The sequence below is a fragment of the Alexandromys fortis genome, unplaced genomic scaffold, assembly GCF_014885135.2.
Source record: "Alexandromys fortis isolate MF-2015 unplaced genomic scaffold, M_Fortis_MF-2015_v1.1 scaffold_15, whole genome shotgun sequence".
Classification (NCBI taxonomy): Eukaryota; Metazoa; Chordata; class Mammalia; order Rodentia; family Cricetidae; genus Alexandromys; species Alexandromys fortis.
In genome coordinates, this window is record NW_026067911.1 from 3,663,180 (window position 1) to 3,678,896 (window position 15,717).

General features: G+C 43.4%; 1 protein-coding gene across 1 annotated transcript in view; it reads right to left on the reverse strand.

Annotated features, from left to right (window-relative positions):
* Positions 1-286: 286 nt before the first annotated feature.
* Kcnmb2 (potassium calcium-activated channel subfamily M regulatory beta subunit 2) overlaps positions 287-15,717 on the reverse strand; it is a 32,687-nt gene continuing 17,256 nt past the window's right edge. Inside the window, exon 4 of the mRNA XM_050138494.1 lies at positions 287-571. Coding sequence (XP_049994451.1) covers positions 287-571 — 285 coding nt within the window. The remainder of the gene's footprint in view (positions 572-15,717) is intronic.

Here is a 15,717-nt window from a genome sequence, read left to right on the forward strand (position 1 = left end):
CAATGAGTAGCTGAGCCCTATTCTGGTGGAAAGAGGACTGACTAGTTCCAGCATCAAAACAAGATAATGAAACCACCGACTGACAAAGAACAGTTAATTCTCCTGAATAATAATGACATCATGTTTGCATATAAGACAGCATCTGCGTTATTGCTCTACTTAGAATAATAATACAGTAAGGAACCCATAACAGACTGCACGTTAAAAACTTAAGGTTCTTTGGTGAAGAATGAAAGAAAACAGTATTTGAGCTTTAAAGAAAAATATCTTATCCATGATTTTTCTTTTATCTATTGATCCGTTGGATCCTCTCACAGAGCAAGGAGAGGTACTGAGTGAGTTTCACCATGGCAACAATTGCCACGCCCCCAGCCATCATACACGTGGGCCAGAAAAGAGAATGGAACAGCACATTGGAGCTGTAGAGTTTGGTCAGGATGACACTCTTCTGGTTTCCTTCCGGGTCAGAATAGCAGGGGAAGTGTTGGTGTCTCCTGAAGTTCTCCATGACGACACTCACCAGGGACATAGACTCTTCAAAGTTGTTTCCACACTTAGGGATATAGGAGCACTGTGAAGAGCAAGGTGGAGAGTCACCAAGAGAGCCAGGCGGATAGCAGTCAACCTAGCTTTATCTGCGAGACAATCACGGTGGTTCACTTATATATATTTAAACTAAGGTCTCCCAAGACCAGAGAGGGCACATACTGAAGAAAGCGATGTTTCGGGATTCCTAGATAATGTTTGCCTTAGTAACTCATCTATAAATTACTTAGCTGTTGATTAAAATCTGATTATGAATTGTTTGTTTGATATAACAATCTCACATCACATATGTAGAAAAAGTAAGTAGTACTTTTTGCTATCGCTAAGAGTGGTGGGTCTTAATTCCCTCCTCTTAAACACACTTATCCAGGGGCTCAGAGGGAAAATCTTCCTGAGTTTTGTCTGCCCATATACTATAAGATAGTGTATAATATAATATAGTGTACCATGATGGTTAATCTTAATTGTCAACTTGACTGGATATAGGGTCACCATGGAAACACACTTGTGGGAATGTCTGTGGCAGTGTTTCCAGAAAGGTCTACCTCAGGAGGCAGTAACATGGAAGGTAGTGGCATGTGTCCCTTGGCTGGGGTGCCAGACTGAATGAAAAAAATGGGAGCTGAGCGCAACTCTCCAGTTCTCTCTGCTTCCTGACTGTGGCTTCAATGTGATGAGCCCCTTACTCCCTCTGCCCACAACAGACGGTGCCTTCCCTAACTGTGACCCACACTGTGACCCCAGGCTGCAGGTCCATCCTTCCTTAGGTCACTTTTGTCAGGAATTTTGTCACAACAAAAGGAAATGTCATTAACACAATGCCAGTATAGACGAGTAATTTATGAAAATATATTTGTTTTGACTACATGATATTCAACCAAGCTACCTTGGGCATCTTGTTACTATTATAAAAAAGCAAAACAAAAACCCCAAAGCAAGTCAAAACAAACAAACAAAAGCCAGCTACAGCTTTGGTGGATCTTGGAGATTTCAGAGAGGCTGAGCAGAGGCCTGTGAGGAAAGGGAGGGCCTCCCCTTGCCAAGTGAGCACCTTCCTGGCAGCCAGGGAACAGCAAGCAGGACGGCAACAGAGTGCACTCTCTGACCTGAGGACCCAACGCTGTTTTGATTGGCTCATCTCCCAGAGATCTCTTGTGTTCTGTCCCTTCTACCTCTCTCCCTCTTTTTTCTTTTCACACCGTCATACGAGGCAGCTTGTGGGTAGTACGTACGCATTGGTATGAGATTTGGAGTGGGACTCTGGAATCTGGGAGAGATTTCCATCTATAAATCTCAGGGAGAAAATTACAAACAAGTTAAGTTTCAGCTAGTGCAGCCTTGTTTCTCTGGAACAGTTTTTTTTCTCTGACTTATCAGCAGCACCAGGAACTTGTGTAGCTGTAACCATGGGGTTTTTGAGGTTTCTAAATAGCAGAAGTTTCTCTGATTAGTTAAGAATGGAAGATGAGCATGCTGTCAGTGCTTTGGCACGGGGCCGGGGATGAGCTCTGAATGCAGCCCAGTGCCTTATATCCTGATTCAGAACCCTGAGCGTGTGCACGAGCAAGTGCAAGTACACATGATTTTATTTTATTTTGGTAACGCGATTGCCTGGCTCTCAAGCACGAGCGCTGTAGATGACAGCGCCGTGTCCCAACGGCATGAAAAGGATGAGCACACCTCACACCATGCTTAGTATGATGCTCCTGTGGCAGAGATGGAGTCAACACACTTTAAAACGCGACCAGCTGTGAGTCAGTGCCCATTCACGGACACGCGTGAACCCAGGAGAGTGCTGGACTCAGCCTGGGGCTGGGGTGGGGAAGAAGGCTGGGAGTATCTCCAGAGAAAGTGATAATCCGGGGTGACAATGGGCCAGGGGTTTCACGGGCTAAGGGCTTGGCCAGCGGGATGGTACCTTTCAGGCGCTCATGGGACTCTCTGTTCATCACAGAGCTGTTCATGCAGATCAGGGCTTCAAGAGTTTTAGGAGATGTTTCTTGAAGCAAACAATTTTAACAACAAAGTAAAGTGAACACAGATAAGCCTTCTATGGCCGGATGCAGGCAGAGCCAATCTGTATCATAAAGGTATCGGGTCTTGGTATGTTTTTGTGTTTACATGGAAGTAAAATAAAATATGGCATGCCATTAAAAAATGGAGCTTTTCTTTATTTTCTTCTGCTATGGTGAATCAATTCAACTTTTTTTTTTTTAAAGAAACATCTGTCAGGCAAATGACAATAATTCTGTCACTAGGTAAGATTCTTCCAAACAAAACAAGATATAAAGTAGGTCTGAGACCATCTGGCAAAGTTGTAATACAGGAGCTTCTTATTCCAGTTTAAAGCTGACAGGGCCTGAGAGGTGTGGGTATGTTCTGACTGCACTCCGCACATGCCCACCTTCAGGAATTCTGTGCCAGGGTCACACACGGGGGCAACGCGCAGATGCTAGTGGGCAGAGTCTGGGGTGCTCTGAGCCCACCTGATGTGGTTATCTGCTCCTTTCTGTTTCTGCCCATGAAAACTCTACCATGTGTCAACTGTTCATTTCTTTTTCTTGTCGACAGATCCCTTGTGATAAGGAATGGATGAGGTCGTATAACAAGTTCCTGACTTGAGCTCATGTGGTCCGGTGGCTATAGGCACGTGGCCCTCAGAACCAATTTCATCTCCGTAATGAGGTTAATCGAGACTTCCCGGCAGCTATCTTTCAGAATTAGATGATGAATATGCATAAGGCCTCCATAAATTTTTATTAGCACATTTTCCTACTAGAATATCACATTTTCCCACATGCTCTTCTGAAGGCTTTAATCGAGTACCACATACTAAGTTACAGAAGTTCTAAAGAGGGCGGAACAGCTGTGGGGTTCTGACAGGGTCAGCCCGCCTTGTGGCCTTTGGAGATGTGCAGTGAACTGGATTCCACCTCAGGGTGTGGGTGTTTACTTCTGGCGCTCCAGCTTTAGTCCCGTTCGAAGCAAAGATTTAGCTATCGTGCTGTACCCAGATGCTTGCTACAGAAGTGGGTAGAACAAGGAACCATGACTTAATTATCACCTGCCTTCGTCGTGTATTTGCGGGGTCATTTTATGTGAGTGATCTAGAATACACGGAACACGGTTCAACAAATTATATCTAACTACTATACAGTCTACACTTAATTTAGAAATTATAACATGATCATGAGAATAAAGATCTCATCCTTTTTTTTTTTTAAAGATTTATTTTATTAATTATGTATACAGCGTTCTGCCTGCAGGTACACCTGCAGGCCAGAAGAGGGCACCAGGTATCATTACAGATGGTTGTGAGCCACCATGTGGTTGCTGGGAATTGAACTCAGGACCTCTGGAAGAGCAGTCAGTGCTCTTAACCTCTGAGCCATCTCTCCAGCCCAAGATCTCATCCTTTTTAGGCAATTATTTTATTTAGTGGGTATGGATGGGATTGGAAAGATTTAACTTTTAGACTGTGAATGATATATAACAGAATGTTAGTGATCAAAGTATGTAAATACTGTTACCAGGAGGATGCATTAATTTTCCAGATTGTCAGTCAGCAGAGAACTGAGGAACCTACTTTGTGTGTGTGTGTGGGTGTGTACATGTACATCTATTTGTGTATATATTGGTTTGTGTGCACATGTGCATATCCTTGTATGTGGAGGCCAAAAATTGATGTTGTATGTCTTTCTAATCGTTTCCTACAATTTTTTTGGTGCCAGGGTCTCTCAAGGAACCTGGAACTCACTGATGGAACTCACTGGCTAGCAAGTCCCCAGGATTCTCCTGTCTCAGCCTTCCTAGCACTGTCAATACAGGTGCACCACATTTATGTGTCTTGGGGAATCTGAACTCAGGTCCTTGTGCTTGCATGGCAAGCCCTTTCCTGACTGAGCTGTCTCCCCAACCTTGGTTGTCTCTTACTTTTTAAATTTTATTAATATTTCATATTTTTTCAGATTTTTATGCATTATATTTTTAGAGTATTTACTCCCATTCTCCAAATCCTCCCAGATCCGTTCCCTATTCAATACACATCTAACTGGCTCCTCATCTTTTAAATTACTTCCTTTTATTTTTTGAGATTATAATATAATTACAACATTTCCCCTCCTTGGTCTCTTTCAAATGTATGACATCGTTTTTCATTAGTTATTGTTATATGCATATATGTATGTACATTTATATTCCTAAATAGAACCTGCACCATCTGTGTAATGTTACTTGCATGCATGTTTTCAGGACTGAGCATATGGTGTTGGATAGCCGTGTGCTCTTCCCTGGGGGAGACTCTTTCTCCCGCTCTCAGCATCCCTTAACTGCCTGTAGTTCTTTATTTAAGGTTGAGGCCCCATAGTCTTTCACCATCTATGTTAGCATGTATGTTGCTGTCCTTGGTCAGCTCATCTTTGGACAGCTGTGTTGGTGGGACTTCATGGATGCAGATTTTGATATTCCTAGGAGGCACAATCTCAAACCAGACTCCCTGATCCTCTGACTCCTACAATCTTCCTGCCCCATCTTCTGAGCCTTGGGTGTAGGAATTGTTTGGTAGACGTATCTATTGGGACTGGGGTCCACAACTCTTCGTTATGATTGGTTGTGGTTTTCTGTAATGGTCTCAATCTGTTGCTTAGTGAAGTTTCCGTGATGAGGGATGAGGGCTACACTTGTCTGTGGCTTTAAGGACAAATGTTTAGAGTCCTGCTATTGATGATGCTCCATGTTTTCACTAGTTTCCTCCTTGCTGTGTGGATCTTGCATCCCTTTAGAGAGCTTCTGGTTATCACCCAGGCCTGTGCGCCACTAATGCACTCTTAGGGTGATCAAGCCTTGCTGGTCATTGTTGCGGCTCATAGTTGGGCAGAATTGTTGATTATTTCTCTCCTTTGGAAGGTTGCCTGGTGCTTTCCGGTACCAGGAAGCTTTCAGGTAAATTCTTGCTCAGGGTCTTTTGCATCTGAAGTGCATGGAGTTTTCAACAACACCCTCATTCAACAAAAGCAAAGTCCAATTAGTGCCAGGTCTATACTCTTGGATGGTCAGCTGGCCAGAGCCACACCCTTAAAGGGAACTAACTCTCCCTATCTCAGCAGTTGTCAATCTCGTAGTTCCCCCAGGGGATGGGAACTTTGTGACCTACTGCCTGACCCCATGTTGGGATTTTGCCTGGTTTGAGCTTTCCCAGGTCTCATGCATGTTGTCTCGAGTGCTGTGAGCTCAAATGTGCAGCTGTCCTGTTGTATCCAGGAAGGAGTTTTCCTGGAGTCACCTACCACCTCTGGCTCTTACAACCATTTCACTTTCTCTTCTGCAAAGGAGAGGATGTGACAAAAATATCTCATTTGGGGACAAACACTGATGAGATTTGAGATATGGACTCATCTATGGATAAATCATTAAGAGTTGGTTTAACAGTCTCTTCTCCCCACCCTAACCCCTTTTCTTAAGATTCACTTTTTAATCTTTTGTCTGCAAGTTCAGCTACACAGCAGGAGGGGACACTGGAACTCAAGCTACTATATTGGTGCTGGGAGTTGAACTCAGGACCTCTGGAAGAGCAGTCAGTCCTTTTAACCACTGAGCCATCTCACCAGCCCATAACAGTCTCTGCTTAACCTGGAGTTTTGTTAATAAAACTGGCTTCTGGGGGCTGGAGAGATGGCTCAGTGGTTAAGAGCATTGTCTGCTCTTCCAAAGGTCCTGAGTTCAATTCCCAGCAACCACATGGTGGCTCACAACCATCTGTAGTGACGTCTGGTGCCCTCTTCTGGTCGGCAGACATACAGACAGAATATTGTATACATAATAAATAAATAAATAAATAAATAAATAAATATTTAAGAAAAATAAAACTGGCTTCTTTCCCTAGTCCCTCTGATTTCTGAATGGCAGAAACTTCTCATTAGTAATGAAAATCACAGAGGACATCCATGGCATAACCTTCTTCACCTTGTTGTGGAAAGGTGATCTTTAGCATCTCCTGGTTGCTTCTTCCCTTATGTGGTCAATGAAGACCCAGCAGTCACACCTTCTCTCCAGTTCTTTGGAACACAACTGAAGTTTCCTTCCTTTTGCCTCACTTCCAAGACCTTCTATGTCATCAGAGTTATTTTCATTCTCACGACAGACAGGAAGTTAAAAAAAAAACCCTACCTGTCGTGTTTCTAGATATGCTTCAGTAGGCACATGCGAAGCAGAGAGACAGACCGTCATCCTCAAGATGAAAGATGGGGCCAGGATCTGGCTGAATAACCTCACTGTCTGCCTCGACTTTTTCTTTTGCAGTGATGGGGAGGCACCATCGGTTCCTTGGGATTTCAAGGAAGTCTTGTGTTTTATTTGCTATTTTATAAGACAGGAGCTATTGTATTTCAAGAAGAGGTTAGATGTTTAGTGAAATCCAAATACTCAGTGAGTCCAATAAATATGGGGCCAATATAGCAGGTGGCAATATACAGATGTCAAAAACATGAACAATGCAGGACAGATGTTAGAAAGAGAATACAACAAGGGTGGGTTGGTGAGAGGGAAGAGGAGAGTGTCTAAAGCCTTTCTGAAAAGATGGACCATCACAGAGGCACGTCGGAATCTTGGTCTAAAAAGCTCATCAGCTCCCAGGCTACCTTAGTCCATGTGTTCTGAGTTAAACAAACAAAATCACTCATGTGAACATAATGTTCTTGGTTTTGAAGTCAGGAAGCCTTGTGCTATTTGGGACTTGTGAGTTCTACACACTTGTGAGGGACAGAGGTGTTGAAAGCATAAACCGGGACCTCCTTTTCTTTCCTCTTCTGAGAGCCCTCCTCCTCATTGAATGACAGGTCCTCCCGCATGAAGTTTACATGTGTTCTGTCAGGGCTTTCAGCTGACTTTGGACTTGCCAAGCAGGACCGTTGGAAGTGTTTGAGAACAAGGCAGGCTTTGCTGAGTATGACCGTCTCCTCCACCATTTTGCCTCTTTCCAGAGAGGTTCACTTTGGTCATTCTTGCCAAGAGCTTACACATTGCATCATTTCTGCCCAGCGTGAAGCAGTGTATTCATTACTGTTCCTGTTGATATGGTCAAGCTCTCAACAAAAGCATTCTAAGGAGGAAAGGGTTGATTGTGGCTCGCAGTCTGAGGGAACAGTCTATTCCAGCAGGGAAAATGGCAGCTGATGGCGTTGCATCCACAGCCAGGAAGCAGAAAATGAGGGATGTCTGTGTTCAGAGCTTGCTGCCACCTTTTTAATTAGTCCAAGACTTTAGCCCATGGGATGGTGCCGTCCACAAAAGGCAGGCCTTCTCATCTCAGGGTTCCTAATCTGGAAACTTCCCTACAGACATGCCTAGAGTCTAATTTAATCTAGACAGTCCCTCATAGGGATGTCCAGAGGCTTGTCTCTAGGGTGATTCTAGATCCTGCTGGTGTCACCATCAATCACCACAAATCGAAAATAAACTTTAAAGACACTAGAGAGAGAGAGAGAGGCATCTAGGACCTTGGGATGGGTCAATACCCAGAGAAACTCATACCACAGAGCCTCGCAGAATGCTGATTTGACTGAGAGTGAGTCAGATAATCTGACCTGGACCCCTGTTGCTGACTTGTTTTTTTTTTTTTTTTTTTTTTTTTTTTGTGGTGCAGGGGGTGGGATGGGATGGTGGGGGTAGGGAGGAAGAGCTTCCTTCTTCCCGTTTTTTCTTTCTTGCTACTCAGAGGCATTAAGGTCTGTGCAATCTTCTTATAGTCTTTCTTGATTCATGAACAGAGATGAGCACAGATGTTCCAGAATTCAGCTTTTCTGTGAACTGCCTAAACTTTGTCAATTTACAGCATCATGTGTACGCAAATACTTTGTGGGATATTTGATCACACTGTGAAGTCCCTAGACTTGGTTGATAAAATCAACCTTGGATCAGGGGCATAGCCAGCAACTAGCTGCCTGGAATTAACCATGGAGAGGGTGGAGGAGCTAGGAATATGGATAGAGAGATGCACAGGAAGGAGTAGGTAGGGACCTGGAACTTCACGGTCCTTTTGACTTGGGATAGCTGGAGAGATGCTCTCTTTTGGTCTCTGGCCAAAAAGGAAGATCAGCTCATTGCTTCTCAGACTCTCTGAACTATCAGACTTTTACCCCAACATCTGACTCCTGAGTCTTTATTGTTAGAACATAGAACATAGTTAAAAATAACATTGGTGGCTGTAGCAGAGCCAGTGCTGGACAAACAGGAAAAATGACCAATAGCTAAGCAGAAGAGGATAAGCGGGACTTCCAGGGAGAGAGAGGAACTTGGGGGAAGAATCAAAGAGGTGGGGATTCACCAATAAGATATGGAGTAAATCTGACATACAGTATGGAGGAGACATGACCAGCCACATGGAAGAATGTGGATTAATAAAAATGGGTTGATTTAAGTTTTAAGAGCTAGTTGGGAACAAGTTTAAGCTTAGGCCAAGCTTTTATAACTAATAAAAAGTCTCTGTATCATTATTTGGGAGCTGAGGGCCCAAAGAAAGCCCAACTACACAAATATATGGTGTGGAGACAAGATGACCCCAGATGTTATTCTTTGGGAGCCGTCTACTTTATTTTTGAGATATGGTCCCTCACTGGCCTAGAACTTACAAAGTAGGCTGGCTGGCCTGTGAACTCCACCTTTTCCTCCCCAATGCTGGGATTACAGATGCGGGACACCATATCCTGCTACTTATAGAAGTTCTGGGTATCAAAGTCAGGTCCCCATGCTTGTGCAGTAAGCACTTGACTGACTGAGCCACAGTATTCTGAATTCGTCCTCTGTGCTCTCTCAAGAGCATGTGTTGGGTGTTTCTTCTTCAGGAGATAGCAAGATAAAGTAAAGGGTTTTCGATTTTAATGCAGACTTAGCCACTTGGGGAATGCTGGACTTCAGGGATATTCCTTTTCTGAGCCTCAGTGTTCTAAAGTGAGAATGATGATGGTGTGGTATGCAGGGAACTGATGCTGCAGCTAAACGAGCCAGTTTATGTAAAATATCAGCGTTCTGCAGTGCCTGGTACATTGTGAGTTCTTGATACAATCTGACTGTGATTATTTTAGGAGCAGGAGTAAGCAAGATAATGTTTTGGACATGTTATTACAGTAGTGGGCATGTTCTACATGGTGAGCACTTGGTTAACACCATTTTCCATTTGCTGCTTCAGATTTATCTTCTCTGGTTTCTGTGACCTGTCAGGGCTCTGCTGAAGACACCCCAAAGATCTGACGGACTGAAAATTTGAAGCTAGGCAAAACATAAGCAGTCAGCCAGCCACTGTCTGCAACCATATCTAATTGTCACAGTTTGATCAGGGAGAATGCTAGTCACATGGTGGGAAAAAGGTGGGGACACCACCAAGCATCTGGCAGTAAAGGGAAGGTCTCTGTGTCATGATCACAATATCCAGAGCACCCAAGCTGAGCAGCTCTGATCTAGATATATTAGTCTCTGAAATTAGGAGATCCATCGTGCTTATGGGTAACAGAATGAGGAGTCAAGCTGAATTTGGAGTTGAGAATATGGCTAATCAATGGACTGCCCCATTGGAAGTAATCATCTCCCTTGTGAAAGTTATGTATAAATACCATACATGTTTGTATTTATCATACCTATTATATGTCTTTATCAGCATGCATCAAAATGGATATAATCTTTTATTTCACTACAAACTTCATCTTAAATTCACCTTCCAGTGAGTATGTGTTGAGAGTCGCTGGTGTTTAGCGGAAAGTTTAACTCCCGAAGGAGATCAGGTCTGGGATGGAAAGCAGCAGCCACGGTGAATTAATATTCAGATGCTGTTTATGGTTCTAGTGACATTCCGGAGGCCGAGGGAAGGAAAAGTCCCAAACCATGCTGAATTATCACTCAACCGCTGTTTGTCATTCTACTGACAGCCTCGTGGCCAGTGGCTGAGGGAGGCCAGGCCACTCACAGCTCCCAGAGGCTGACAGTCAACTGAGAGCGCCTCGAGAGAGCGTGCAGGCTTCTCCGGACTGGCGGCTTGAGCTTGCCTGTTGTCAAAAGGCTGTGACTTGGGATTAAAGACTAAAGGGAGAAACTGAAAAGGTATAATCAGATATTTTGAATGTTTTTTCACAAAGATGCAGACGGTTAAGCTGATCCCTCTTGTCCCCTGCTGTCTCAGTTCTAACACGGTAGGTAGTAGCTAGAATCTCAACAGGTGCATGGCTATTTCTCAGTATTTGGGGATTCCTGTTATTCTTGTGAGGTTGGAGGAAGTAGAAGGAAGGTGAGGTTGACATTTAGGGTATTTTTTTCTTTTAAAATTATTAATTATTTTTTCATTTATTTTGCATTCTAATCACAATTTTACCTCCCTCCACCCTTCCTGTTCCCCAACCCAAACTCCCTTCAACCCCCTCCCCACCCCACATCTGCTCCTCCTCCTCATTCAGAAAGAGGCAGGCCTCCCATGGACATCAGCAAAGCATGGAACATCAAGTTGAGGTAGGTCCAAGCTCTTTCCCCTGCATAAACGCTGGGTGAGGAAATCTAACATGGAGAATTGGTTCCCAAAACCAGTTCAAGTGCCAGGGAGAGGTCCTGATCCCACTGTTAGGAGCCCCAGGAACAGACCAAGCTACACAACTGTCACACACATGCAGAGGGCCTAGGTCAGTCCCATGCAGGCTCCCGAGTTGTTGGTCCAGAGTCTGTGAGCTCCCAAGGACTCAGGTCACGACCTTGAACCCCGACTTTTCAGCCCCTCCTTCCTCTCTGATGCTGAGGGTATTTTTATCTCCTTTGCCAGAGGTATCTGGAATACCCCTCATGCTGAATAGAAATGGTCAGAAAGTCTTCCAACATGGAGATGGCTGTTTTCTCAGAACTGTATTACTGACTAAAACCAGAGCCTGCCCATGCAGAGGATAAAGAGCTAAGTTAGGGATGCCCAGTGGTAGTGTGCAGTGCCTGTCCCACGAATCTGCCAACTGTGGCTGGGGCCCGAGAGCCTCTGTGCTTCTATGGTGGTTTTGAGGGCTCAGAAGCACTGTGGCCACAAATTATCTCTCTTCTCTGTGGTGCTCTGAATGGATGCTTCCGGGAGTGATACTCCAACTGTAGTTCCAGGTTTGACTACCTCAGTTTAAGCAATTTCAAGGGAGTAGTGTTGAAGAACTGGCGTCCACAAGCACCTGGCAGAGAGTGGAAACACTGGAAGAAAACGACATCCACTTAGGCTGAAGGAGATTTTTATAAAAAAAAAAAAACTTTGAAGAGGTTGGGGAGATGGAGATGGCTCAGTGGTTAAGTGATCTACTGCCCTTGTAGAAGACCCGAGTTTGGTTCCTAGGACTTGAGTATAGGATGGCTCACGATAACCTGTAACTCAAGCTTCAAGGGACCTGACACCCTTTTCTGGCTTCTATCAGTGCTACATACCTGTGCACATACCCCACCATCCATATATATATATCTGTGTGTGTGTATGTATTCAATTAATATGTATATATTCAATTAAAATATTTATTAAAAACTTTGAAAATATGTTTCCCGAAACGTAATGAACTGCTTGTTAAGGTAAAACAACGCAAACAGCTGAAGTGGAACACTGTTGCAGCTGTTAAGGTCTTCGCACAAACACAAGCATTCCAAGGACAGGAACTAGACTACAATAAGAAACTAGAAACTACCAAAGAAGACCCAAATGAGTACTCTGGAACTGAAAACACATCAGGAGGAGTGTGAAGGCCTGTCTGCTTCTGCCTGTGGTGTTGTGTGCTCGCTCGCAGCCCTTGATGCCAGGGACGTACAGAAAGCTGCGGCTTATGGTGGATGCTGGTTGGAATGCAGACAAAGAGGAGTAGCGTTTATCAATAAAGCTGGAATCTAGCTTTATCACGACTACTGGAGCATAAGGGAAAATATGAGTATTGGCGTAATACTCATTTAGATAAAGTACACGCATCTTACCCTTTATTTATTGGTATTGGTGAAAACATGTGGATTGGTCCTGAAAATGAATTTATTGCAATTATGACTATTGGAAGTTGGTGCAAAGAAGGAAAATTATAATATTCAAAATGACAACTTGCACTGGTGACTGTTCTGATTACATTCAGCTTGTTTGGGACAATTCCTTTAAGCTGCTGCGCTGTTACTCCACACTCAAGACCTGGACAGATTAGACACACAGCCCTTTTCATATGCAATTGTGCACCAGGGCCAACACAACAAGCACCTGGATATGCTGAAGAAGAAAGCAAAGGAGTTTGGCTTGAGCTCCTGAAGCCACAGACCAAGCAAATGGTGAAGAATCCTCAGAGTCTGGCTTGGGTTTCTTCTTGATTGCCATTCCCATGGTCTCCACAATTAACCAGACAAATGGGGTGTAACGCATATCAAGACCAAGCCCCATATTACCAGTTTTGGGATTCATCTCGGGAAGTGCCCTGCCCACTGGTGCTTACTTTATTTTCACCGAGGGATGGCATGTTTGTGCTTGTGTGATGATAGTTTTAATAGTATACTCAATTTCTAGATGTCTTACCGGGAAAACAGATGCTATTTGACAGTAAAAGATTTTTAACAGAGGAGGAAATTAAAACTGGGGGTGAGAAATGGAGATGAAGGAGAGAACGCAGGAAGAAGAGAAAGAAGAAGTACATTAAGGGGGAGGAAGACAGCAAGGCTAGGGAGAAGGCAACCCAACATAAGCCAAAAGGAAAAAGCAGAAAAACAATGAAACAAAACTTTGAAAAATAGTATGCTGAACTTTAGGGAAAAAAATAGACAAATCTCAGCTGTGATAGTTTTTTTTTGTTTCTTTTCTGTAGTTACTTACCAAATTTAATTTGGAAAACAAAAACAGTAAGAATTTGAAACTTGCATTTTACAGAAAATAGTTAGCTCTTAGTGATACACGGGGAGAACAAATTATAGGAGCAACATCAGCAACAAAAAGTTGCCTTAAGATTTTATTAAAGTGTCTGATAAAAGAAGGAGTATTTATATTTCCACCTTTCTGTGTAGACATTTTATATGCATTAATAAGTATCAGAAGTATTAATTTAAATGAAACTGTCCATGTACCGTGCTTAGGACCACTCCAAGTTCAGAATAGCCATTTGATATATACTAGCTTGTTTTTATTATTACTATTATAGTTATTGGTAATAATTGCATTTTTCATGTGATATCAGAACATCAAATGTTGTTTATATTTTACATACATTTGTGGAAGATTTTACTTAATACTTGCTCCTCCTGTTAGAAGATAAGCATATACTTTATATTTCATGGTCTGTAATTCACCAGAGACTTTCTGTAATTTTTGTCATGCCACTCCAATAAATGCAAAAATAGCTCATTTTAAGTGAGCACTATAGCTGCTTTTAAATTATATGACAAAACACATTTCAAGTTATTACTGATAGTTACTCAGCATGTTTTGTAGAAGTTCACACATTTATGGGAAAAATAAGTTTACATTAGGATGGTAGGCAATACTATTAAATGAATCGAATAAAATTTTAGCATTGGAAAAAGAAAACATAGTAAGAAAAATTCTTAGTGGATGAGTCTGGCAATAAAGTTTTCAGAATTGAGAAAAGAATTTCTGAAAGGTATCAGTCCCTAACGAAGTGACGCAAGAGGAAAAGGGGGGGGGAGAGGGAGAAATGGACCAGATTCAGTGAGGAAGTCCAGCATCCGGCCACTTGGAGTCCCAGAAGGGAAAGAGGGAGCAAGGGAGAGGTGCACAATGTTTAATGAGACAGCCTGGTAATACTGTCTGGAACAGAAAGTAGTAAGGAAGGGGAAGAACTCTGTGAATGCTTGGCAGTCTGAATAGGGTAACTTCTCACTTGGGAGTGAGATGAACTGTAGAGAATCACAGGAAATGAGACTGCCTCACAGATGCAGCAGTGAACCTGAGGGCTGGGTGATGACGGCATCCTTGCTCATCAAGAGACGATGGAACAAAGGAACGGCCGACCCAGAGACGTGTGCTCCGTGAATGCATCCTCCAAGAAGCAAAGCTCGGGAGAAATGCTTTCAGGATAACACAAACCAAGGAAATTCTCCACACCAGACACTGTTCTCACATCTCTAATGAGAGATTGTTTTTCAGGCCGTGGGAAAATGGCTGCAGATGGGAAAGCGGAATAAAAGGCTGAACACAATGAAAATGCAGAGCTGTTGGGCCCATGGAAGTTCATATTACTGCACACAACTTCAACAATCTGTGCCGAAGTCTAGGTCAACAGAGAATGGTAAGAATGCCATACAAATGGGCTCAAAACTGCCACAGCAGTCTTTGGGCTAAAGGAAATGGGTCCTGCAAGTGACCCCATGAAGAAGGGTAGCCTTTCACAGAACAGACTGAGCCAGTTGCCGTCCTTTCAAAAACAAACACCTACAAACAAGAAACGAATTTTGCATACAAATGGATGGAAATAGAAAACACTATCCTGAGTGAGGTAAGCCAGACCCAAAAAGAGGAACATGGGATGTACTCACTCATATTTGGTTTGTAGCCATAAACAAAGGACATTGAGCCTATAATTAGTGATCCTAGAGACGCTAAATAAGGAGAACCCAAAGAAAAACATATAGGCATCCTCCTGAATATTAACCTTCATCAGGTCATGAAAGGGGACAGAGACAGAGACCCACATTGGAGCACCGGACTGAAATCTCAAGGTCCAAATCAGGAGCAGAAGGAGAGAGAGCACGAGCAAGGAACTCAGGACCGCGAGGGGTGCACCCACACACTGAGACAATGGGGATGTTCTATAGGGAACTCACCAAGGCCAGCTGGCCTGGAGCTGAAAAAGCTTGGGATAAAACCGGTCTCTCTGAACATAGCAGACAATGAGGACTACTGAGAACTCAAGAACAATGGCAATGGGTTTTTGATCCTACTGCACGAACTGGCTTTGTGGGAGCCTAGGCAGTTTGGATGCTCACCTTACTAGACCTGGATGGAGGTGGGTGGTCCTTGGACTTCCCACAGGGCAGGGAAACTTGATTGCTCTTTGGGCTAATGAGGGAGGGGGACTTGATTGGGGGAGGGGGAGGGAAATGGGAGGTGGTGGCGGGGAAGAGTCAGAAATCTTTAATAAAAAAAAAAAAGAAACGAATGTGAAGAGACCCACAGACTAGACCCCTACATAAAGGTCAGTTTCA